This window comes from Paroedura picta, chromosome 2 (genome assembly GCF_049243985.1).
Source record: "Paroedura picta isolate Pp20150507F chromosome 2, Ppicta_v3.0, whole genome shotgun sequence".
Taxonomy (NCBI): domain Eukaryota; kingdom Metazoa; phylum Chordata; class Lepidosauria; order Squamata; family Gekkonidae; genus Paroedura; species Paroedura picta.
This window is the reverse complement of record NC_135370.1, coordinates 55,424,065-55,446,527: the sequence shown is the minus strand read 5'-3', so window position 1 is coordinate 55,446,527 and position 22,463 is coordinate 55,424,065. Positions and strand designations below refer to the sequence as shown.

Genomic DNA, 22,463 nt, shown 5'->3' with positions numbered 1-22,463 from the left:
ATATGGCATTGTCAGTGTAGACATGAAATCGTTTTCTTAATGCAGGTAGCTGAGATTGAGTTGTTTTGCTTTAAAGCTCAAATGCTTTTGCAGATAAAGTCTTATCTTTAACAATATTATATAGACATATATTTAGTAATAAGGTTGTAATGTTTAACACATTTCCATATCTAGCAAACCTGGGAATCTCTCTCAGTCTCAAATGATGGTCTGGGTACCTGAGGTAGGTGCCCTTGTACAGATGTGTCAATTCCCAGAGAATCCTGTTGGACATCTGCCACAGAGATCGGCAGAATGTGGAGATTTACAATCCATGCTTATAACTCCAGGAAAGCGGGGCATGTTGGCACAGTTTGCAATAGATGGCAGAAGTGCTACGTGACCTAAAATAGTATCCAAGAGACATTTCTGAATATTAAACTATTAACTGCAAAGTTAATTTAAAAGTTACGCAGGGAGCACGAATGAGCTTGGCTTTACATTACTCTTAAAAAATATGATTAATGTTGAACGTCCCAAAATCTGGTGCCAAAAGTAAGAATGCCCAGAAGGCAAAACATATCAAACCAGCTGTTTCTCATTAAAGCAAGATTTATTAGTCTTCTAATTATATGTTTTAAAGTATATTATTCCAAAGTGTTTGGCATTTATCAGGGGTGAAACAGAAATTGTAATTTTTCAGTGCTAGGGAAAGACTATGTGATGAGGAGCTGCACTGGTCAGAGGAACTACACATTTCACTGCAAACACATGGATGACACCCAAAGAATGAATAACTTTTAAGAAAGTCACAGCAGCAAGAACTATCTAACCTTGTCCCTCTTTGTCAATTTCCTACTGAAGATTCTTTCCAACAGCGACCTAGACCTGTATGTACCTTGCAAATACAAACCTGGAACCACGTAAAAGTGAAAACAGATTGATGGGAAGAGAATTTAGGGGGAAATGGGCTATCCAGGTAAAGAGTAAGCATTAGGGGTGTACAAATGTATGTCTTTTAGATTCACATGCATTTTGTCATATGCATTTCATACTTTGCTTTCACAGCATTTTTGCACCTTTCAATACCACTTGAAAGTCATTTTTGTGCAAAACTTGGCATCCATTTGAATGTCAAAATGACTGCTGAATGCTGGTTGAGAAAGAGGTGGCTGCAATTTCATGCTGTGCCTTGAGAAACCATCCGAGAAACTCCAACTTTCAAACTGAATCAGAATAGTAATGAAATACAGTCACGTTCCTATTGATCACTCTCATCCCCTCTCTAACCCTACTGCAAAGCACCCAGGTATCCTTTGCAAAAGCGAAGAAGCTATCCAGGCTTCATTTCATGCCACTGAGCAGAATGGCCCATATCCAGCCACACTGCTAAGTAAACTGTAGTGCCTATAAAGCTTTCTTAAAGGGGAATGGTGATTTTTGCTGATCCCTTCCTCCTTTCTTGCTTCCGCAGCCCACTGAACTCCCTGAAATTGGAGCCAGTGGACTTTCAGGAATATGATAGTGGAGACCTACAGAGGGAAAGGGGAATTGGCAGGAAATGCTGCTTTTCTTCATTACTCTTAAGTTTATTTAACAAGGTGGCATACGGTCCAGTATTTAGTTCCCCCCATTATATCTAGCTCGGAATAAACAGAAAACCCCTGTTCCCTAATGGGTTAAATGGAAAATCTCCTGGCAGATGCTTATATAGGAAAGGGGAGAGTAGCGGGAAGGTGGGGGTGAGCTGGGTAGATTGCACGGGGTTTGTGCGGGGCGTGGAAGCAGTGGCGGAGGGTAGCGGGAAGGAGGGCGGATTGGGTAAATCTGGATAGCTCACTTTGTTCAGGTGTATGCAAGGGAACATAACTAAAACAAATCTGAAAGGTCACTATGACCTTTTCAGTGCCCACATTAACAAACTAACTAAATTGTAAATTCTTTATAAATATGTAATATGTGGTATACGATGTTTCTTTGGTTTTCTTGATAACAACTTATTATGAATTGCTCTCCGTAAGTGCTCTGTTTGTTTCTTCAACTCCATTCTGACCGTGAAGGAAACAAGTTTCGCAAAACAGATGACAGTTCTGTGCAGGAGCTTAAAAACCTACAAAGGAAACCTTTGCCACCTATTTCATCAAGCTACACTTTCCATTTGCATCAGTAGTATTAACATAATTGCAGAAACGGTCTTCATTTTTAGCGATCTGGCTGGCCACTTACCCTCAATCTTTTTCAATTCACTTCTGCCATTATGATGATCAGTAATGAAAGCTTCCATCATGTCAGCACTGTCCTCAGCTGTAATAAAGGAGAACAGAGGTGAAAAAGGCACAGTGTTAGAGTTTCTCTGTGATTGATGATGGAAATGAAGTCTAACATCAAATCAGATAATCCTCCAGGTTGTTTATCCTGGAAGACAACCAGAGAACAAAGACAATCAAATGAGTCAGCATCTGGAGTTTCATCAAAACAAGACATCATTTAGCAAGACCAATCGCATCCAGCTGAGGATGTGCAAACAGAAGCAGGTCTACCCAAATGACCTTTTATATGCTGCAGACTATGTTGGAGAGACTGCAAGAACAGCACATTACCTTGGGTCAATTAGAAAAAATATATAGATCAGGTCGAACGTGTCCTGTCCGTATTCCACATTTATACAAGTGGACCATTGCCAAACCATACTATGATGTCTCCAGGCAGCAGATGGCTCAAGAGCAATACTTTGGACACTCTGGCTTCAAGTGTTCCAGGAAGTAAATCAAGTAAATTGTCCACTGGAGAATATTTAAAATATTAATTTCCTCCAATAAGTTAGACACTGAATATTCCACTTGGAGTCATGTTTCAAAGCAATTAGCTGCTGGCTGCTTTCAACAAGGTAATGACATTTCTCTTAGTGGCTCTCAATAACACAGCCTAGCAAAGTCCACCATGGGATCTCATGCTCCTGTGGGAAACTGGGAGAACTTGACTCCTCTGAGTTTAGCTGTGAAACTCCACCTTGGTGCAAGGAGTTGTGTCTCTTCGTTCTAGGTGGGTGAAGGAGCTTAAACACAGGAATAGAAAATCAAGTGTTGGTTAAGCCCCAGTGATTTAGGCTGATAAGACAATGGCCCCCAGCCCATATGAACATAGCCCTCTCCGACCCAAATTTTAAAGGTACAGAAGCCCACTCCTCCATATCTGACCGACCAATATGCTACAAGTCAAGGTAGCTACAACGGCTGGATTCTAGGCAGTCATCGGTGCCACCCAACACAGAAATATGCCTTTCTAAAAACTCTGACATCAACCAACAGAGGAAGATGTCACTGTGTTGAGGATGGCCCTGCAGGTCACTCAGCCAAGAGTCTCTTCTGTATGTCAGATGACTTGCAATTACTATGTTAGCCAAACAAAGACTTGCTGAGATCAGCAGAAAATTGTCTATGAAAACAAGGCATTTTACAACTCATGCTTATTTGCCTTACTCTAGTACTTGCCTATATAATTGTGTATAAATGTTGTGTCACACAAAGTTTTTTAAAATTATGATCAGCATGCATATAAGCATTGCTGTTACTTACCAAGGCCACTGCTTTCAAGACAGGTCAAGAGGGAGGACTGTGGCACTCTGACGCCAGGAGAAGTGGGTAAAGGAAGGAACCAGGGACAGCTAATGTCTGACCATGCTCACTGTGATAATTAGATGCCAATGCAGAGCATGGGGGGTAGGGCTCCAGGCATGAGCTATTTAAAGGCCCTGCACAGGCCTCCAGCCTCTTTTTGATGTGGAACATCTACTGGTGCAGACCTTCCAGTGGAAGTCCACAGACATGACATACATCGTCTCACCCCCAGGGACTGCACCAATAGATGGACAGCAGCACCAGAGCACTGAGGAATGAACAGTGCTCTAGCGTCACCACTGCCAGTCCTCTGAGGCTGCCCCTACTCTTCGGATAGTGGGGTCAGCCTTGGGAGATTAGCAGGGGTGAGGCCAGCACAGCAAGACACAGTATTGTGTGTCACTGGGCTGGTCCGCCCCTATGAGAAGATGTGCCAGTAGATAAGAAGGGGATGCGGGGAGGAGGGAGAGGGCAGGGAGTAAGGATTCTCATCCCTTATGTCCCACATAAGGGGTGAGAATCTATTTTTGGCTGATATTTTTCGACTGTCATAAGACACACTGGCTGTTGCTTCATCCATAGCAGCACATGGCAGGACTCCACTTCATACACAATGAATAAAGACTTCATTCAGCTGGGGAAGAATGACTTACTGGCCTGACAGGGCATAGAGCTGCTGCAGACCATCCGTGACAATCTTAAAATGCTCCACCAAAGGCTTCCCACCACAAAATAATGTGGCCCTGCCTTCATGAGTGGTGAGCATGAAGGGGCACACTGCCTGGGAGGACTTGGGTAGGGTAAAAGTATTTAAGACGGTAGCTCAGTTTGTGGAAGCCATGAGCAGCATGTTCATCCATCACACTGACATTCCATTTTGGCAGGCCATCCAGTTCTGGGGTGACAGAGTGCCCCTTTTGGAGAGGGGCATGGTCCACAGGGGAAATGATGCTTTGTGGGGCTGACTGCAGGCCTAAGAGCATTGGTGGGAGATGGGGAAGTAGGTTTTTGGGAAAGGATCCTTTTGAAGGGGAACCGAGCCTGCGTGCCAGACTCCCCCATGGGAAGGGCATAAGGGGCCTTGGGGATGCTGAGTCACAATGGCGGGCCCAGGTGGGGCTGCCAGCTGGCTCAGAGCACCAAGTCACAGGGGGAGGTTGGTGTCCATGTGTGTTCTGATAAGCCGTCACTCCACAATGGCTTCCCAGCAGGTGGGCTGGAACTGCGATCAGCAAATGGCAGGCCAGCTGCTTGAGGGTGGGATCTGCCCCTATGCAGCACAGATGCTCCTTGTGGGTTTTGTACATAATAAATAAGCCAGGGCTTCCTTTTGTTACCATAAAGATGGAATGTGTTTGTTCATTCTTCACTGCCTCACCATCTACTCTCCTTGGCACGCAAGCAACAGCATTTTGACTAAGGACGGGATTTTGCTTAGGCTTTAATTGAATCTTCCTTTCTGCAGTCACACTTAATCAAATTAACACACACACACACATACACACAAGATACACTTCAAGGCAACAACAAAATGGCCTGAAATCAATCAAGTAAAAAGTCTGTAGAGAACCGTTTATATCAGAGAAAATTGTAAATTTAACCAAAGAAAGATTTAATCACGTTTACAATGGACGGTAAATTGATTGCAGGACTCCTCATTTGTAAGCCATTCTTAAAAACACAGGCACAAGCTGCTGCTTTGTTTTATAATCAACAAAAGTAAAGAGTGAGGCTCTAGGGATAAGCAAATTCCCCTAGCTTCATTCCATCACTATTAATCTTACAATCTGCATACAGACATTCCATTGTTCTAGCCGTCTGTTCCTCTGAATATATATTCTTTTTGCTGCTCCTTTACCAAGAACTTGCATGGGATATGGATTTCACATCATTGTTCAATACATTGCATATGGTCATATAGTAGCCCCCAGGATGCAATCCATGCCAAAGAAGGGGGGTTATTTGGTCAGGTAGCTGGGAAGCATGAAAGGACAGACAGACAGACAGACAGATGTCATTAAATTTGGTGGAGAAATTTAGCAGCAGAGAATTTTATGAGCATTACTATGAGTCTCTTGCCAGTTTGTTGTTAATTCATTTCATTTCTTCTGTCTCTGCATGGAAATTTAATAGACACATATATATGAACAGAAAAATCCAGGAAATTATTGGCTTGAATCTCTGGAGTGTTCATAAATTACATGAAGTGGAATATTCATTTAACACTCTATAACATCATCTCAGGGAGCTCATGAGCTTCACTATCTGGAATCAATGTTCATCTACATGCACAAGACACATGCAACTCACCTAGTTTTCTAGTGCTGATTTTTTTTATCAACTAATGTTTATGCACCTAACTCACTTCTAATAAATCTGCAAAAAACAACAGTGAAAAACATAGAGAAAACTGTCAGAAATACAAGCAAATATAATGAAGAAATGAAACAGGCATTATTAGTTCTTCCTTATTCCCTTACAGTAGAACTGGGCCCTATCTATCAAAAATACTCATGCCCACATATCAAAAATGCTCATGCCCAAGGTCACCTAGCATGTTACAGTGCAGAGCACACATCTGAACTTGGATCTCCTGGATACTAGTATGACACACTAATCACTATACCATGCTGTGTCTATGCCTCACTGGCTCAACTTTATGGTGCTTTCATAGTAGCTGGGCAATATTAGTTCTTCCTTATTCCCTTACAGTAGAACTGGGCCCTATCTATCAAAAATACTCATGCCCACATATTACCCACCATTCCAGTGGGGCAGCTGCCACATGCACAGGACCCCCCATATTTGTGCAAAGGATTGCAGGAAAGCAAAATTTCTCCTCACATCTCGTGGTGTCTCCCTGACACTTAAGCGCTGGGGCAAAACACAAGGCAAAATTTCACAAACTGAAAAGACTTTCCTAAATCCATAGCTTAATTGTCCATGCCTCTCAACTGCAAACTGGTTCCAAGATACCTTATTCATTTTTAATACCAACTCCCCATCAGTTTATTTAAGCTTTCTGCTGCCTTGCTGTTTATTAGTATTATTCCTATCCCAAATACAGACCCTTGAGATTGAAGATGAAACACTTCTGCTACTCAAAGGAAATGAGTTTCCTCTTTCTTTTCATACAGGTGCTCATACTTTTGCAGTATTCCTCTCAGACACGCACACTCACAATGGAAATCTTGTCATGTATTTTTTAAACCCAGGAATAAGTATTTGGGCCTGTGGCGATAAGGTTATCAGCTAACCATAAAAAGATGGCCTTGGCTTCTCCTACTCTTTAAGTTTGATAGCCAGTAATGAAGCTTTTCATGGCAGGGAGCTAAACATGATCACCCGATCACTGCTGGTTTGTTTTATTTTTTAAGCTGCTGGTAGATATAGGAGTTTGTTGAAAAGTTAGCAATTATATTTGGGAAGTTGACCCAGACTTTTAATAAACTTATCTTGCTTATTTTGGGCTTGTGGCTCAGTCTTAAAGGTTAGATTTGTTTTTCATTTATATTGTACTACAAATTAATATAATGTTGCAATTTAATATGAAACACAGATTCCCAGGTAAGTGATCTATGAGCAGTTTTAAGTGTTGACAGCCTACAGCCAGAAGTGATGTGGCAGATGGTATGGCATTCTGCAAAAACCATATAGGTTTTGGTATGGAACAAGGCAGGGAACTAGGAGGCCACCTGCTAACCCTGGAGACTGGAGGCTGCCATGCCCTGAAAGGTAAAAAAGCCAACTAGCTCCTCTCCTCCATTTGATTATCATAACATCCCTGTGAGTTAGGTTAGTCAGACAGTGTGTGACTGCCCAAGGTCACCTAGCATGTTACATTGCAGAGCACACATCTGAACTTGGATCTCCTGGACCCTCGTATGACACACTAATCACTGCAACATGCTGTATCTATGCCTCACTGGCTCAACTTTATGGTGCTTTCATAGTAGCTGGGAACCCATCAAGCTGAACTGACACCATGACAATGGGGGAGGGAAAAGAGCTTATTTAACTGTTTATCTCCTTTCAGCACTACTTTCCTGACTTTGAACAAATCCCGACAACTGCTTTTTGCTCCGCTGGGAAAAACATAAAGCTGTTATATGTTTCTCCCAATGGAACACACAACTTTTGAGGTCTAAAAAAATGGAATACAGAGAACTAATTAATCCCTGCCTTCTCTTAATAGGTTCCTTTGGCTGCTGTTTGTGTGCTTGTAAAGTCCCATCAAGTCACAGCTGATTTCCAGTGACTCCCACAAACTTTTCAAGGCAACTGATTAAGCAGTGGTTTGCCATTGACTTCCTCTGTAAAGTTCTCCTTGGTGGTCTTCCATCCAATTACTGATTCTATTTCACTTCCAAGATCTGATGAGATAGAGATATACTACACCAGGGGTAGTCAACCTGTGGTCCTCCAAATATTCATGGACTACAATTCCCATTTTCTGGCAGGGGCTCATGGGAATTGTAGTCCATGAACATCTGGAGGACCACAGGTTGACTACCCCTGTACTACACCATTCCTCATCCCCTTTGGCTGTTATATATCAAAAACTGTGCCCTGGTATCACGTTCTGTGGCAATTCACCCCAAGAAGACAAACTCTCCTGAGTCCTAGGAAAAATTTCAGTTGTTTATTTGAAAAGACCATAAATAGTTACATTGGACACGTTGTTGTTAAATCTGACAAGACAAAATGTGAAGCAGATTCCAGTATGCTCCACTTCCATGCCATTTGTTCCTATCGTCCATGATCTTATAGGATGCAACCCTTACCCTCAAAGACTATGCACAGTTTGCAGTTTGACATCTAGAGAAGGGAAAGCACAGCCAGGTGGCCCCAGGACCTGGGGGGGAGCCAGTTGGCTGCCCCAAGAGGATCATGGGACATTGGTCAAGCTGCCATGGCATGATCCAGAGATGAACATGACACCTGGAAATTCAGTCATAGGTCTTCCAACATCTTGTATAATTTGAATCTCAAGTTCCTTATAATCCACATCTTTACGCCTGTTTTGTTGTGTTAAACCTGCCAGTAGGCTTTTGTCAGATTAGTGCCTTATTTGTGAAAGCTTTTGCAATATTTTCCTTATCAATGTAATCGAGCTGACAGTGCAATTAACCTTCTGTTTGGTACAAAAGGCAAGGAGACTCAGAATGTGCCAGGAATGAAAACTATCAGGCGAAGGGTAGTTTTGAAAAGTAAGATCAGCAGCTGGATTAGGAAGCCATGATATAAAAAGGAATTTTGCTCCATAAAGATTAATACAGTTCAGGGGAAACTAATTGAACAATGGCTAAATTAATTAACCTTAGACACAAATGAATATTGGCTGATAAACTAAAGAGATGAACAGATTTTTTTAATGCTTATTTTTAGAGATAACCATAGAAGGTAAAGGGATTTGGTTGTTCCCTGACAGGAAGACATCAACTGCTTTTGACATGATATGAAAAAAAGACTGAGGAGTTTTCTACACGTCAACAGGCTTGTGTGGGTTCCTCATTGTTGCTACAGCTGCCATTACAGCACAGTGGTAACAGGAATTCCACATGAAAGATCTCTCCATGGGTTCTATTCCCCAGTCTCCTGGCAGTGGTTAATCTATCAACCACCCTAGCCACTAGAGTCTTTTCAATTTTTTAAAAATCCTCACTTGAATGTTATTAAATTGTTTGAACAATAAAAAAGCCCCATATCAGGGTCTTTGAATTCCATATTTTTTAAAAGATGGGTTGCTATTTGCTTTCCTTGTGGATATACAGATTGTTATGATGTCATGATGATGCAATGATATGTAATTGACAATTTAAAACAATGCCCCAAGAAGCCCCAAGAGGGAGCAAATGGCTATTGAGAAGACAACGGCAGGGACATTCCTACTGTGGGGGTGGGACTGGAAAATTCCAAACTTTACCAGCCACATGGCAGCCATACAGGGCCCTGCTTTGATCTTTTCCAAAACTTCATAGTAAATCAGTTTAAAGAAAAGCCAGAATAATCCTGGGAAAACCTGCATGTTTCCCAATGTAGCTATAGTATTGCTAAACTATATATATAATTGTTGTGATGTCTCTCTAATATTAAACCGTATTTGAAGGATGTTTTTTAAAGGCCTATCATCTAGTTCCCTACAGTGGCAGGCATTGTGAGCCATGTTCATGAATTTTGCTCTGTGTTTCCGCAAGTTGCTTCTCCAGAGGCAGTTTGTAAGGCACTCTCTGAAGAATTAGCATTTTGTTCCCACTATCTTCTTGCTATCATTTGTAAAGACGTGATACTGAAACAGGTTTGTCACTTGAGCAGTATAGCATTGCCTTCTCATTAGATTATTGATGGCTTTCTAGGGAATGGAGACACAAACACGACATCAAGGATGAGCTGTAACAGAACCTGCTCTCAAGTCAAATCCTCTGCCACCCTGCTGGCTTTAAGCTACAATTGGATCAATGTTTTTCTCCAGCCACTGAAACATGGAGTGATATTCCTACTGTGTTTTGTTTTTTTCTTCCCGTTGCTAGTTTGAGTAAGGAAAATGAAAGGTAGGGAGGACATAGCTTCCCTAGTAATGCAGAGGTCAGTAACCTTGTGAATCACATAGAGGCTGTTATCAAAAATTGAGTGGTCATCACCCAGAATGTTATCAGCCAGTAGATTTTTAAAAGTCAGTTGGCCTGCAAAGAGGATGCAACACAACTATGATGGCTTTAACACAGGTCTCAGCTTTGTTCAGCAACAAGAGTGTTGGCGAGGTATGGGGAAAGGATCCTCTTCCTGCAGATGGCTGCCTGCAAGGCACCTCAGACTCCATCAGTGTCCTGGGGAGACACTGCCATATTTAACCCCACAAGTGTCTCCCCTTGTGGCTGAAAACCCTTCCTGGAGAACAGCTCCCTGGGGCATCCACTGGGTACAAGTCTCTGTCTCGGTCACACCCTGGCCACCTGGCAATGCGAGCCACCCTTGCCTACCCAGCCAGGTTGGCATGGGCCTGCATCCATGCCGCCTCTTAGGGAGGTTCCAACAGTGGTGAGTCTGACGCAAAGGCCGGACTCCCCCCAAAGGATTGTCCCATGCCCCAAATCGTCAGCTGTGACAATATTTAAACTTAAAAGCAGCAAATACAACTACAGGTTTACTACACCAAAAGACCAAGGGTGGTTGGGTGAGGAAGCTTCCCTGTGTGGTGCAGGGAGAAAAGAAGCCACAGTGAACACATGGTCAACTTTTAAAGGGGGTACAAGCCTGCACTGCCCTCAGCTTAAGGTGACCAGATTGTCCCACTTTTGGAGGGACATCTGGGGGTACCTGGCAAATTGTACTTATGTTAAAATTAATATATATATATATGCTTCAAAGACGGAGGTCCTGTGGCTGGGTAGGAAGGGCCCATGCGAGGAAGCGTGCCTGCCTGCCCTGGATGGAGTACAGCTCTCTACGGCTGACTCTGCCAGGAACCTAGGCGTGATTCTGGATACTTCCCTTACAATGGAAGCCCAGATCACAAAGGTAGCGCGGCTGGCATTTTACCATCTCCGCCAAGCCAAACTACTAGCGCCCTACCTGGCCCCGGAACACCTAGCCACAGTGATCCATGCGATGGTCACCTCTAGACTGGACTTCTGTAACTCGCTCTACGCAGGCCTGCCCTTAGCCTTGACCCGGAAACTACAGCTGGTCCAAAACGCAGCGGCCAGGATCCTCACAGCAACACCGTGGAGGTCCCACATCCGGCCCATTCTCCACCAACTGCAGTGGTTGCCAGTTGAATTCCGGATCAGACTAAAGGTTCTGGTAATTACCTTCAAGGCCATTCGCGGTCAGGGCCCAGTGTACCTGAGGGACCGCCTCCCTGCCTATGCCCCTAAAAGAGCTCTGCGCTCCACCGCCACCAACCGGCTAATGGTCCCTGGCCCTAAAGAAGTCCGCCTGGTCTCGACCAGGGCCAGAGCATTCTCTGTCCTGGCCCCCACCTGGTGGAACGAGCTCCCGGAGGAGATCAGGGCCCTGACGGAGCTTAAACAGTTCCGCAGGGCCTGCAAAAAGGAGCTCCTCCGCCAGGCATTTGGTTGAGACCAGGCACAACCAACAGCGAATGAAGGGCCCCCGCTCCCCCGCTCCTCCCCCTCCCCCCCCTCCCCCCTTCCTCCCAGAACTCCACCAGAGCGCTCTGGACCTGTTGTGGTATTGCACCGTTCCATCGTTATATTATTTTATTATACTGTTATACTGTTACATTATTCTGTTATATGGTTACAACCACTGTTATTAATTACTGTATGTTTTAACGAAGACTGTTTCATGTATCGTTGACTAGTTTTAATGTAAACCGCCCTGAGCCTTTGGGGAGGGCGGTATATAAATCTAAATAAATAAAATAAATTATATCTATCTATCTATCTATCTATCTATCTATCTATCTATCTATCTATCTATCTATCTATCTATCTATCTATCTATCTATCTATCTATCTATATCTATATCTATATCTATATCTATATCTATATCTATATCTATATCTATATCTATATCTATATCTATATCTATATCTATATCTATATCTATATATATATATATTACAATACTATTTTTGCATTCTATGCATTCTATGAAATTTTTTGTTGCTCTATAGAGACCAAATTTTTAATCAAGGCCCCCCCCCCCCCGTAAATGGTGTCCTGCTTTCCCAATGTTAAAATCTGGTCACCTTACTTCAGCTCCACCTCTTCTGGAGCGAAATGTGCTTTCATGCCACACACAGCGGTGTCCTGTTGCCGTCAGCACATTCCCCATGTGATCTGCTCCCCCACTTTGGCAATCTGGCTCCTGCAGTAAGGGGCAAGGCTGCATTTATCCCTCTAAAGTTCCCCCCTTTTTAAAATGGAGAATCTTTATCCCCTCCAGAAAAATTCCCCATCTGTAACTGCTCTGCGGGAGGGTAGAATTAAAGCAGTAAGGGCATTGTGCATGGAGAAAGGGGCGAGGTGAGTCCGGGATAAAAACTCGAGGGGGCCAATTGGGAGCCATAAAGTGGCTCCTAATTGGTCCCTCTGAGTGTCAGTCCAGGGTCAAAGGGCCAATGGGGAGCCGCGCAGCTCCCGATTGGCCTCTTGGCCCGTCCAAGACATCCCGCACTGGTGGGTGAGTCCGCCAGCCGGGTGAGGCTTTGCCGTGGGGAAAGGAGCAGGGCTGCTGCGTTAGAGATGCAGCAGCCCTGCTCCTTTCCCTGCTGCTAAGATGGGGCCTCACCCAGGAAGGGGCTGGGGGAGAAGGTTTCACCACAGGGAGAGGGGCAGGGACCCTGTTCCTTTCCCCATGCTGAGGCCGGGGCCTCAGAGGGAGGGGGGCAGTGGCGGTGGTGTGGGGGGTGGCTAGCAGGAGGGCTGGAAGAGGGCTGGGGCTATCAGAGGGCCTGCTAGCACCCATTGTATTTTACCATACTTTAAATCTAGTCTTTTGTGTTTTCACAAAGTTGCAGGGATTGTAGCAAGAAAGGAGAATTAATAGAACCATCTTAACTTTTTTTGAATGAACTTTTTCCAATATATATATATATATATATATATATATATATATATATATATATATATATATATATATATATATATATATATATATATATATATATATATATATATATATATATATATATATATATATATATATATATATATATATATATATATATATATATATATATATATATATATATATATTGGAATTAATAATATTTTTATTAAGAGTTTTTAGAATAAACAAATTAAAGCACACAGTAAAAGTAAGCAAAACAAAAAAGAAAAAAATGACCCAAAACATAATGACAAAGACTTATTTATTTACTACCTTAATATCTGATCCAAATTGATAAAAAAATTACTTGTTCTAAAATTATTGCATCACAAAAAATCTTCTTTTATATCTAATATCTAAAGTTATCAACTCCAAATCTATTTTTTCACCCTTAATCCTCAAACCTGCAAGTTGATTAGTTTCTCCCATTTCATGCAAAAATTCCACAAGGGGTTTCCAGTTCGCAATGAATATTGCTAAGATCTTAACTCTACTTGAAGAAGCAAGTGCAGCCATCTCAGCAAATTCCAACACCGTTATCCTGTATTGTGGGTATTATTGAAGTTTTCCATTTCTGAGCATGTAATAGTCTAATTGTAATTATCATATATATATACAAGTTCTATGACTATTTTTAAACTGTCTGTCCATCAATTCCAAAAAGAAAGTTATGGGGCCTCATTTGTAGATTAATAATCACAGTGTCCTCCATCAATGCATATATTTGGATGGGGGGGGGGAAACCTGCCTTTCTGACAAGGCCAGCAAAAACAAGAACCTGTGTTGGCTCTATGCTTCAAACATCAAATAAAGTTCATGCAAGAAAACTTGTGGAAAAAGTCTCTTATTCTGGTTAGACCTTGTAAAAAGGCAAGGGATAGAGTTTCTGGATGGAAGCTCTGTTTCGTGTTCTTCATCAGATTAGTCTAAAAACATACAATGTAATAACTATGAACAGATACATAGAAATATATACAAAACGATGGAACACCAACATCAAAACAACACTCTCCAATTAGCTTGAATGGTTAGTTGTTCCACATGGGGAATCACTTCCAAACCTAGACTTAAGGAGTCTAACTTGCCACAGCATACAATTATGCTCTAGATTAGCGATCCCCAACCTGTGGGCCATGGACAACATGTGGTCCTTCGACTAATTGGAAGTGGGCCCTGAAGAACGCCTTCTCCCCCCCCCCCGGCCCTTTACTTCATCCCCCCCAGCCCTTTACAACACATTTCATTGTTGTGGCGTGTCTGTATCTTATTTTGAAGGGATGTTTAAACATTACCATAGTGATCAGAGAGCGCTAGGGCAGTGGTTGAGAGTAGAGGAGTAAACTACCCCCCCACCAGGCCTCAGTAAAAGGTGTTGAGTGGTCCCCGGTGAGTGGTCCCCGGCATTGAGTGGTCCCCGGTGATAAAAAGGTTGGGGACCACTGCTCTAGATGTTAACTGGGCTAAGTTAGCAAAGCTAATTTCTAGTGTTCAATAAGGAGATTGGCAAAAAAAAAAAAAAAAAACCCCAAACCATAAAGTGCACTATCATAATCATAATAATCTGCAGGGCCTGCAAAAGGGAGCTCCTCCACCAGGCATTAGGTTGAGGTTGACCTGTACCATCACTTCCCAAGGGCCCTCCTCCTGAGCTCCCTCCTACAGCACCCACTGCAGTTCCGCCCAACCCACTGGGCTATCAGTATGAGTTACTTTAATGTTTAATTTTTCTGTGGTTCCATGTTGCTTGTTGTTTGATTTCATCATTTTTAATCTAAGTTATCTGTACTGTTTCTGTTCTGTTTCATGTGAACTGCCCTGAGCCTTCGGGGAGGGCGGTATACAGCCTGGAAATCTCCTGGAATTAGACAAGAGAGACCAGCTGCCCAGGGAAAAGTGGCTGTTTTGTAGGGGGGACTTGAAAAGGCTTGCTTAGGAGGGGGGAACTCTGTGGCAGAGAGGTTGCAGGATGGGAGAGGTTGGGACCTGGGGATTTGCTGGAATTGCAGGTCATTTCCAGGCAACGGAGATCAATCCCCTGGAGAAAATCCCCAGCTTTGGATCCCATAGAGGTACAGGGATGCCAGACTCCAGGTGGGAAACAAGGATAAATGCTGTGTGGCAGCAATTGCTAATAATAAACATGAAATAATTCATTAACTTGTCAGTTTCTTACTTCAATGAAAAAAATTAATTGATAGCAAAATTTGCTTAAAGAACTGAAAACCTTTCAGTGAATATGTTCTTCAGTTCAGTATCAGAGTAAATAAAAAATGGTTGTATGTTACCATCAAACATGAAATCCTTCCTAGGGCAGAGGCTTTTCCTGGCCACCCATGGCCCCAGAGGGCCAGCAAGGGTCCATTTCTGGGCCTTCTGCGGCCCCCTACCTCCAGAAGGTGTGCAGAGGCTGCCCCAGTTTCCCGCTATGTCCTCTGAGTTGAAAGAGGCCAGGAGTCCAGGGCAACTTACTGGCAGCAGAGCATGCCACCCAGCAAACCTCTGAAAATGGCAGGTAGTTGGAGGTAGAGAGCTGACCCCTTATTAAGCCCTTCTTGGATGAGGGCTACCTCCTGATTGGGCAGGGTATTCCTCGATGAGGGCCAATCAGCTGGTGGGTAAGCAGTCAGTTTGGATTTTGGAAGGTTTACTGATACTGATGGCATGTATTCTGTTCATATTCTGCTTACTTGGATCTCTAACAATTGCTCCTTTGAGCTGGAAGTATCTTCCTCCCATTGCATTTACCTTATTAGCTCTTGCCATTGTAGGATTAATGGAACACCTTGCAATAAAGACAGAGCAGAGAAGAAGTGCTGTTAAGAAACCAAGGCTGCAGAATAATGACATAAGAGCACAGGAACCTCTAAAAATATCATTGCCAATGAATTATCATCTCTCCTTTATGGCAAAAACCTGGTCTTTTATGTTGTTATGTGCTTCTCTTCCAAGATCCAAATGCACACAGTGAATTTTAAAGCAGATTAATGAACCATTAACAGGTGCAGCAAAAGTGTTCTTTCAGACAGCAATCGATAGTACCCTCTCTTACTCATTGTATGTATGGGTTTTACATTCTTGGAGATATTTATTAGATTAATTGATCATTACTGTCATGTTGGATAATATGCACTTACTTGAAAATAGCTGAAGTCTTAGCTTTTAAAAGACAGTAACAAATTATTAGCCATAATGGAGGCAACCAATAGCATGATAAACCAGTTTTCTGCAGCATCCCCTTTCCTTACCTGAATGGAGTGTCTACTTTTTGCACTGCATTCACCAGAGGCAGTGAAATTAAAGCTTGAGGATTCTTTGGAACTTGCTTTCCATATGAGGAGGTCCGCAGGCGTGAGGGAAGCTTCCAAAGGGCCACTTTCTAAGGTAAACAGAATTGCTGATCCCTTGAGATCCACTGCAAGCAGTTGGTAAATGAAATCTTCTTCCACAAATATCAGGAGTTGGTCGGGTAGAGTTTCGACTTCTTGTCTACACTAAATATGAAATGTGACAAGGATTATATGCCTTATAATTTGCAGAGAAGTAATTCTCTCTAATTTATGGAATATCCAAAATGTAAGCATATCATTTTATGCAGGAGACTTGCTAAGAGAATTAGAGGTTGTAATTTAGGAAATTATAATGTATACATTAGGGAATGTAGAGATTAAAATTTGAATAAATCAACACAGTTGTACTGATAGTAGGTTCTTCTTCACACTGGCCTTAATCTTTATTTTTTTCCCCCAAATTGGCAATTTATAATATAAACCAAATCCCAGAGTCTAAATGAACCCCTCAAGAGACAATCTAATCTGGAGCTAAGAACAGTGACAGTACTCTGGCAGTTATGTGAGGAAAGGAGGTCGCTCAAAATTACTCTCAAACATTTTAAATTGGAAACACTTACCGTTAAATATTTTAAAACTTTAAGCTAGCCCTTTAGGAAAAGTCCTTACAGTGGAATCACAAACAGAATTGCACCTTTCTAAATCAATTTATGTCCGTTGGTTTAAAATGGCAGTTACTTATTTTGCCTTTCTATTGAAATCAATGCAATAAACAAAAAAATCAATACATCACCATGTTAAACAGAAAGATAATAAAACATCAAGGTAATATAATCATGCTGTTAACACTGATAAAATACTGACAGCTAGAATTCCTCAGTTTGGAGGAGCTCCGTACAGAAACTAACTGGGGAGAACATCTAGATCAGTATCCTGTTTCACACAGTGGCCATTCAGTTGCCCCAAAGGGCCAGCAATCAGGAGACAATGGCCAAGACCACCGGTGAAGTTTCATCCTATCACCAGTATTCAGAGTTTGACTGCCTCTGAATGTGAAGGTAGCCTTTAGCAACTATAGCTTATGAGCCTCCATGTATATGTCTCAGCCCCTTTTAAAGTAATCTATGCTAGCAGTCATTGCTACATCCACTAATAGTGAATTTTAATTGCTCACTGAGTGAAGAAGTACTTGTTTTTTCTTCTGGAATCTATTGCCCATTAACTTCATTTGGTGATTCCCGAGCTCTTGCATTATGATAGAGCTGGAAATGTTCTCTCTAGCTACTTTTTCCCATTACATGTGCAATTTTATTAATGTCGATTATATTATTTCTCCCCTTAATCTGCAGATCTGGCACGGCCATAAAGAAAGCTCTGCTACACTGAACAATTGTTCATAATTATTAAATGCATATGAGACATCTCCAACTGATCTAAGTGAATAGAAGATTCATACAAGGATTTCATTCAGATGTAATAAACAAGCTGGAATTTGTCATGGAAGCCATGAAATCAACTTGTTGTGCCATTAGGGCTTTCTCTTTTGTCTTCCATCCCTATTTTATTCCTATGCAATGGAATGGAATGCTCATTTGGAATCCCAGTTTACAGAGATGAGATAAATCCTAGTTTGCCCTAATGCCTGAATTCAAACAATATGGAAATCTAGAATGTGATTCAAGATTTCCAGTACCAGAAAGGTTTCAAGTGTAGTCTATGTGCAGGGGTGAGGAAGGATATGCATGAACTTAGAATCATGGAATCATAGAATATAGAGTTGGAAGGGACCTCATCTAGTCCAACCTCCTGCACTATGCAGGACACTCACAACCCTATCGCTCATCTACTGTAACCTGCCACCCCCTTGAGCCTTCACAGTCTCTGTTTTTAAATTTCCAAAATGGAGAACCTACCACCTCCCAAGGAAGCCTGTTCCAATGAGAAACCACTCTAACTGTCAGGAGCTTCTTCCTGATGTTTAGCCAGAATTTCTTTTGAATTAATTTCATCCCTTTGGTTCTGGTCCGTCCCTCCACGGCAAGACAGAAGAACTCTTCTCCATCCTCTATATGGCAGCCTTTTAAATACTTGAAGATGGTTATCAAATCCCCTCTCAGTCATCTCATCTCCAGGCTAAACAGACCAAGCTCCCCCAACCTTTCTTCATATGTCTTGGTCTCCTAACCCCTCACTAAGAGCGCTTCCCGGGCTAACGGGAGTGGAAAGCCCCCCTGCCAGTGGCGGCAGGGTTTTGCAGCCCGCAGGGAGGCCGTAAACTCCCCCCCCCAGCTGCCTCCCAGCAGGAGCGTACCTGCGGGCCGCAAAGCCTTGTTGCTGCCTCTCTCCTTGTGGGTGACAATGGAGGCCACAGTCACAAGGCTTCTTGCAAGCAAGGAGGGAGGGTGGGAGCTGGAGGGGGTGGGGGCCAATCAGGATGGACCTGAACAGACAGGGCCCTGGACAGTCTTCTCCCAGAAGGCTGTTTCCCAAATATATAAGGGAGCGAAATAGCGTTAAGGATAAGGATATTCGTGTTAATGATACTTGGTTGATGTAAATGCTTTATCTTATTAATAGGTGATTTGGGACACAGTCCAAAACTTTCTGAAGCTCTGTTGTTCATGCAGAACTCTGGTATCAATACCACAGTTCTTAGTCACCTCTGGTACACAGGACAGACTTAGATATACAGTGGAGATACCTTTGCCCAGCACACAAAGAACATTAATTCTGTGATGGTATGTGTGACAAGAGCTGGATTGGGGGGCCCTGACCAACTTATGTCATACCTATCATTTAATGGAGTTACCAGTGTTTTGTCAATTAATTCAAAGGATATTATAACTTTCTTGCAAAATCTTAAAATGAAGTTAATTACAGTTCTTTAAATGTAATATATAAATAAATGTCATACAGCACTTTTTTTCCCCCTGGCCATTTACCAAAACTGTAAATGCATTGGATCCACTGGATTGGATCCTAAGGATCCTTTCTGTGATCAATTGGATGCTGACCCCTAGAATTTCAGGAACCCAGAGGGTTCCACTGAGAAGGGGAAGACTATAAAGTATCATTCTACAAGCAAAATGATTGGGAATCACTGCTGTGTTTAGTAAAATGTAATAATGTACACGTCTAGAGGTAGGTGGGGCTGTGGGAGATCTGTGACTTGCCCAGAGTTACTCAGGAGGCTTCATTTGGAGGAGTGGTGGCTGGCGGGGTGCAGCACTGAGCCCACTCACTCTGTCGATGGCTCTGGTAGCAGTTGCTCATTTTCTTTGTCATCACCTGCATCCCTGCCAGCATCCCATCATTGTCGGGCCTCCAGGCCTGTCACAGTTGCTTTGGTCACCTTTGCCTGCCTGCCTCCTCTCACCTTCCGCTGGGGGGGGGGGAGGACACCCAAATATCATGTCCATCATGTCCCTAAACAGTTCCACAGGGCCTGCAAAAAGGAGCTTCCCCACCAGGCATTTGGTTGATGTTGACCAAAACTAAAGAACACCTACTGGGCCCCAACCTTCCCCCTCCCTTGAACCCATGCAACAGATCTGACCAACCATGGGCCTCTTAGATGGTTCACTGTTAGAATGTTATTCTCTGTTTATTGTTATTACTACTGTTAACTTTATTATATTCAGTCAGTTTAATGTATTGTTCTGTTACATTCTATGTGAACTGCCCTGAGCCTTAGAGGAGGGCAGTATACAAGCATAATAAAATAAATTTCTACCAAAGATTTTCTGGGATAACTTCTTATAATTCTTTTTCATACCTGTTTTTGTAAGCATTCCTAATCTCTGAATCTGGCAAAATCCCATATATTTATTTATTTAGATTTCTATACCGCCCATTTCTTTGCAGCTAAATAACTGCTTCCAATCATCTATGTGGTTCTTTTTTTATCTAAAATTCATTTAAATATTTTTAGGGAACAATAAACATCATTTTGTCTGGACCTAGACTGAATAGAACTTATATGAAGCTTCTGGGGAAAAGGCAATGAGCTTTCACAAGCCTCTCATTGTGGTTCCTCAGAGGATTTAACAGTGGTATTACTTTTAAAAAATCCTGGTCAGTTTTGTTTTTTCCATACTCTGAAATTGTCTGTTTGAGGGCTTCTGCAAATTCTTTATGCTGGAATACTGGCATATAAGGGAGTTGAACAGTACTATCATTTTTCTACACTGATCTATGCCTTTGCTAAGGCCATAAGAACATGTGCAGTATCTTGATTTGTCGTTTGCTTATTATACTGCCATATCCAGTTCAATGAACAAGTAAGACTATACTGATCTAATTCCCAAATCCTCTGTGTCTAAACCAGTTAACTAAAACATTTTATTATGAACCACCTTAAGTTGGCTGGTCTGGGAGGGGCAGTATACAAGCCAAATTAATGAATGAAGCCTTGATGCTAAATAGTACCTTACAATACCTGGCAGAGAAAGGTCATCATTCACCCATTTTTTGTCCTCCCAGATACAGCTATTCATTATTGGGTGAATTTTATTCAGCATTACATAAGGAACTAATAAAGGCAGCATCCTAATTACAAAGAGAAGCCTGGCTAAGGTTCTCATTTTAATAACAATGCATCCAAACCCATTTATAAAGGTAAAGGTAAAGGTATCCCCTGTGTCTGACCCTTGGGGTGATGCCCTCTAGCGTTTTCTTGGCAGACTCAATACGGGGTGGTTTGCCAGTGCCTTCCCCAGTCATTACTGTTTACCCCCCAGCAAGCTGGGTACTCATTTTACCGACCTCGGAAGGATGGAAGGCTGAGTCAACCTTGAGCCGGCTGCTGGGATCGAACTCCCAGCCTTATGGGCAAAGCTTTCAGACAGCTGCCTTACCACTATAACCCATTTATATTAAGCCCAATTTTAAAAATCATTTCCTGTTTTCTTAATTATTGGTCACAGATTTTGTTCCACCATTTGGTCCAACTTACTAGAGACAGGTGGGTAACCATGTTGGTCTGGAACAGAACAAAATTTGAGACCAGTGGCCCTTTTAAGACCAATAAAGTTTAATTCTGGGTATAAGTTCTGTGTACATGCACCCTTCTTCAGATATATTGAAACAGACTTCCACAAGCATTATATATGGATAGAGGAGGGCTAGTTGCCAGGAAGGGCTAAGTAGAGTCAAGATGCATAAGTAACTGATTGATAAGTTGTAGCTTCCCATTGTTGCCAGGAAGGGGCTTGCACAGATCCCTGTCTCCAAAACTCTCTTTGCTGCAGCTGGCTTCATGCTGGCTTCTCTGGAAACATGCAGAAGTGTAGCTCTGGGCTTGATAGCACCTGCTTCCTCTTCATGAGAGCAGAAACAGGTGAATTGGAGAGAAAGCAATCACTCCGTGTTGGCAATGAAAGGAACAAAAAATACCTCTCGTTGTTTCTGGGAAGGACCTTGCATAGGTAAGTCCCAGTCAGTCTCCCCTGAAAAAGATCCCATTTTTGAAGCAGTTTGGGCTTACCTTCATTGATAGACCAGGTGAACATCAAAATATCAGAGTCAAAGAGAAGGCAAGGGCTGGTAAGTCTTGAGTCTCATTCTGCATAGCATAGTCCATCTGTATGGCAAACATTATCCTGCCAGAAGAAAATGACAAATTAGCAGTTTGTAATTGCTCAAGATAGCATTAGCTATTTTGCTCTAGGAATAATGATATGACAGCAATTTAAACATGAGCACTCTGTTCCTTAGGGGAAAGATACAAGTGTATCTCAGAATTACTGAAATGACATGAGCTTTACCAGCTTCATTGTAAGATTCTTGTAGTTTTGAATGCCTTATCTCAGGCTGCTGGGTAATGCCACTGCAACAAAAATGATATGAACAAGCTTAACACATTGAACAAGATCATTAATACCAATGACACTTTCATCAGGGTGATTAATCTGGTACTGCTTAAATTTGGACCCCACAAAGGGGGTATTATCTATAAATAATCCAGGAATACAACAGATACTAGCACTTACACCTGTACTG

General features: G+C 42.3%; 1 protein-coding gene across 1 annotated transcript; it reads right to left on the bottom strand.

The window, feature by feature from the left end:
- Nucleotides 1–255: 255 nt before the first annotated feature.
- LOC143828670 (von Willebrand factor D and EGF domain-containing protein-like) lies at nt 256–22,053 on the bottom strand. Its single transcript, XM_077318924.1, has 4 exons — nt 21,949–22,053; nt 16,422–16,667; nt 2,206–2,283; nt 256–383 (listed from the first exon to the last, which is right to left on the bottom strand). The coding sequence occupies exons 1-3, from the start codon at nt 21,952–21,954 to the stop codon at nt 2,263–2,265; spliced, it is 273 nt and encodes a 90-aa protein (XP_077175039.1). The 5' UTR covers nt 21,955–22,053; the 3' UTR covers nt 256–383; nt 2,206–2,262.
- Between the last annotated feature and the right edge of the window lie 410 nt (nt 22,054–22,463).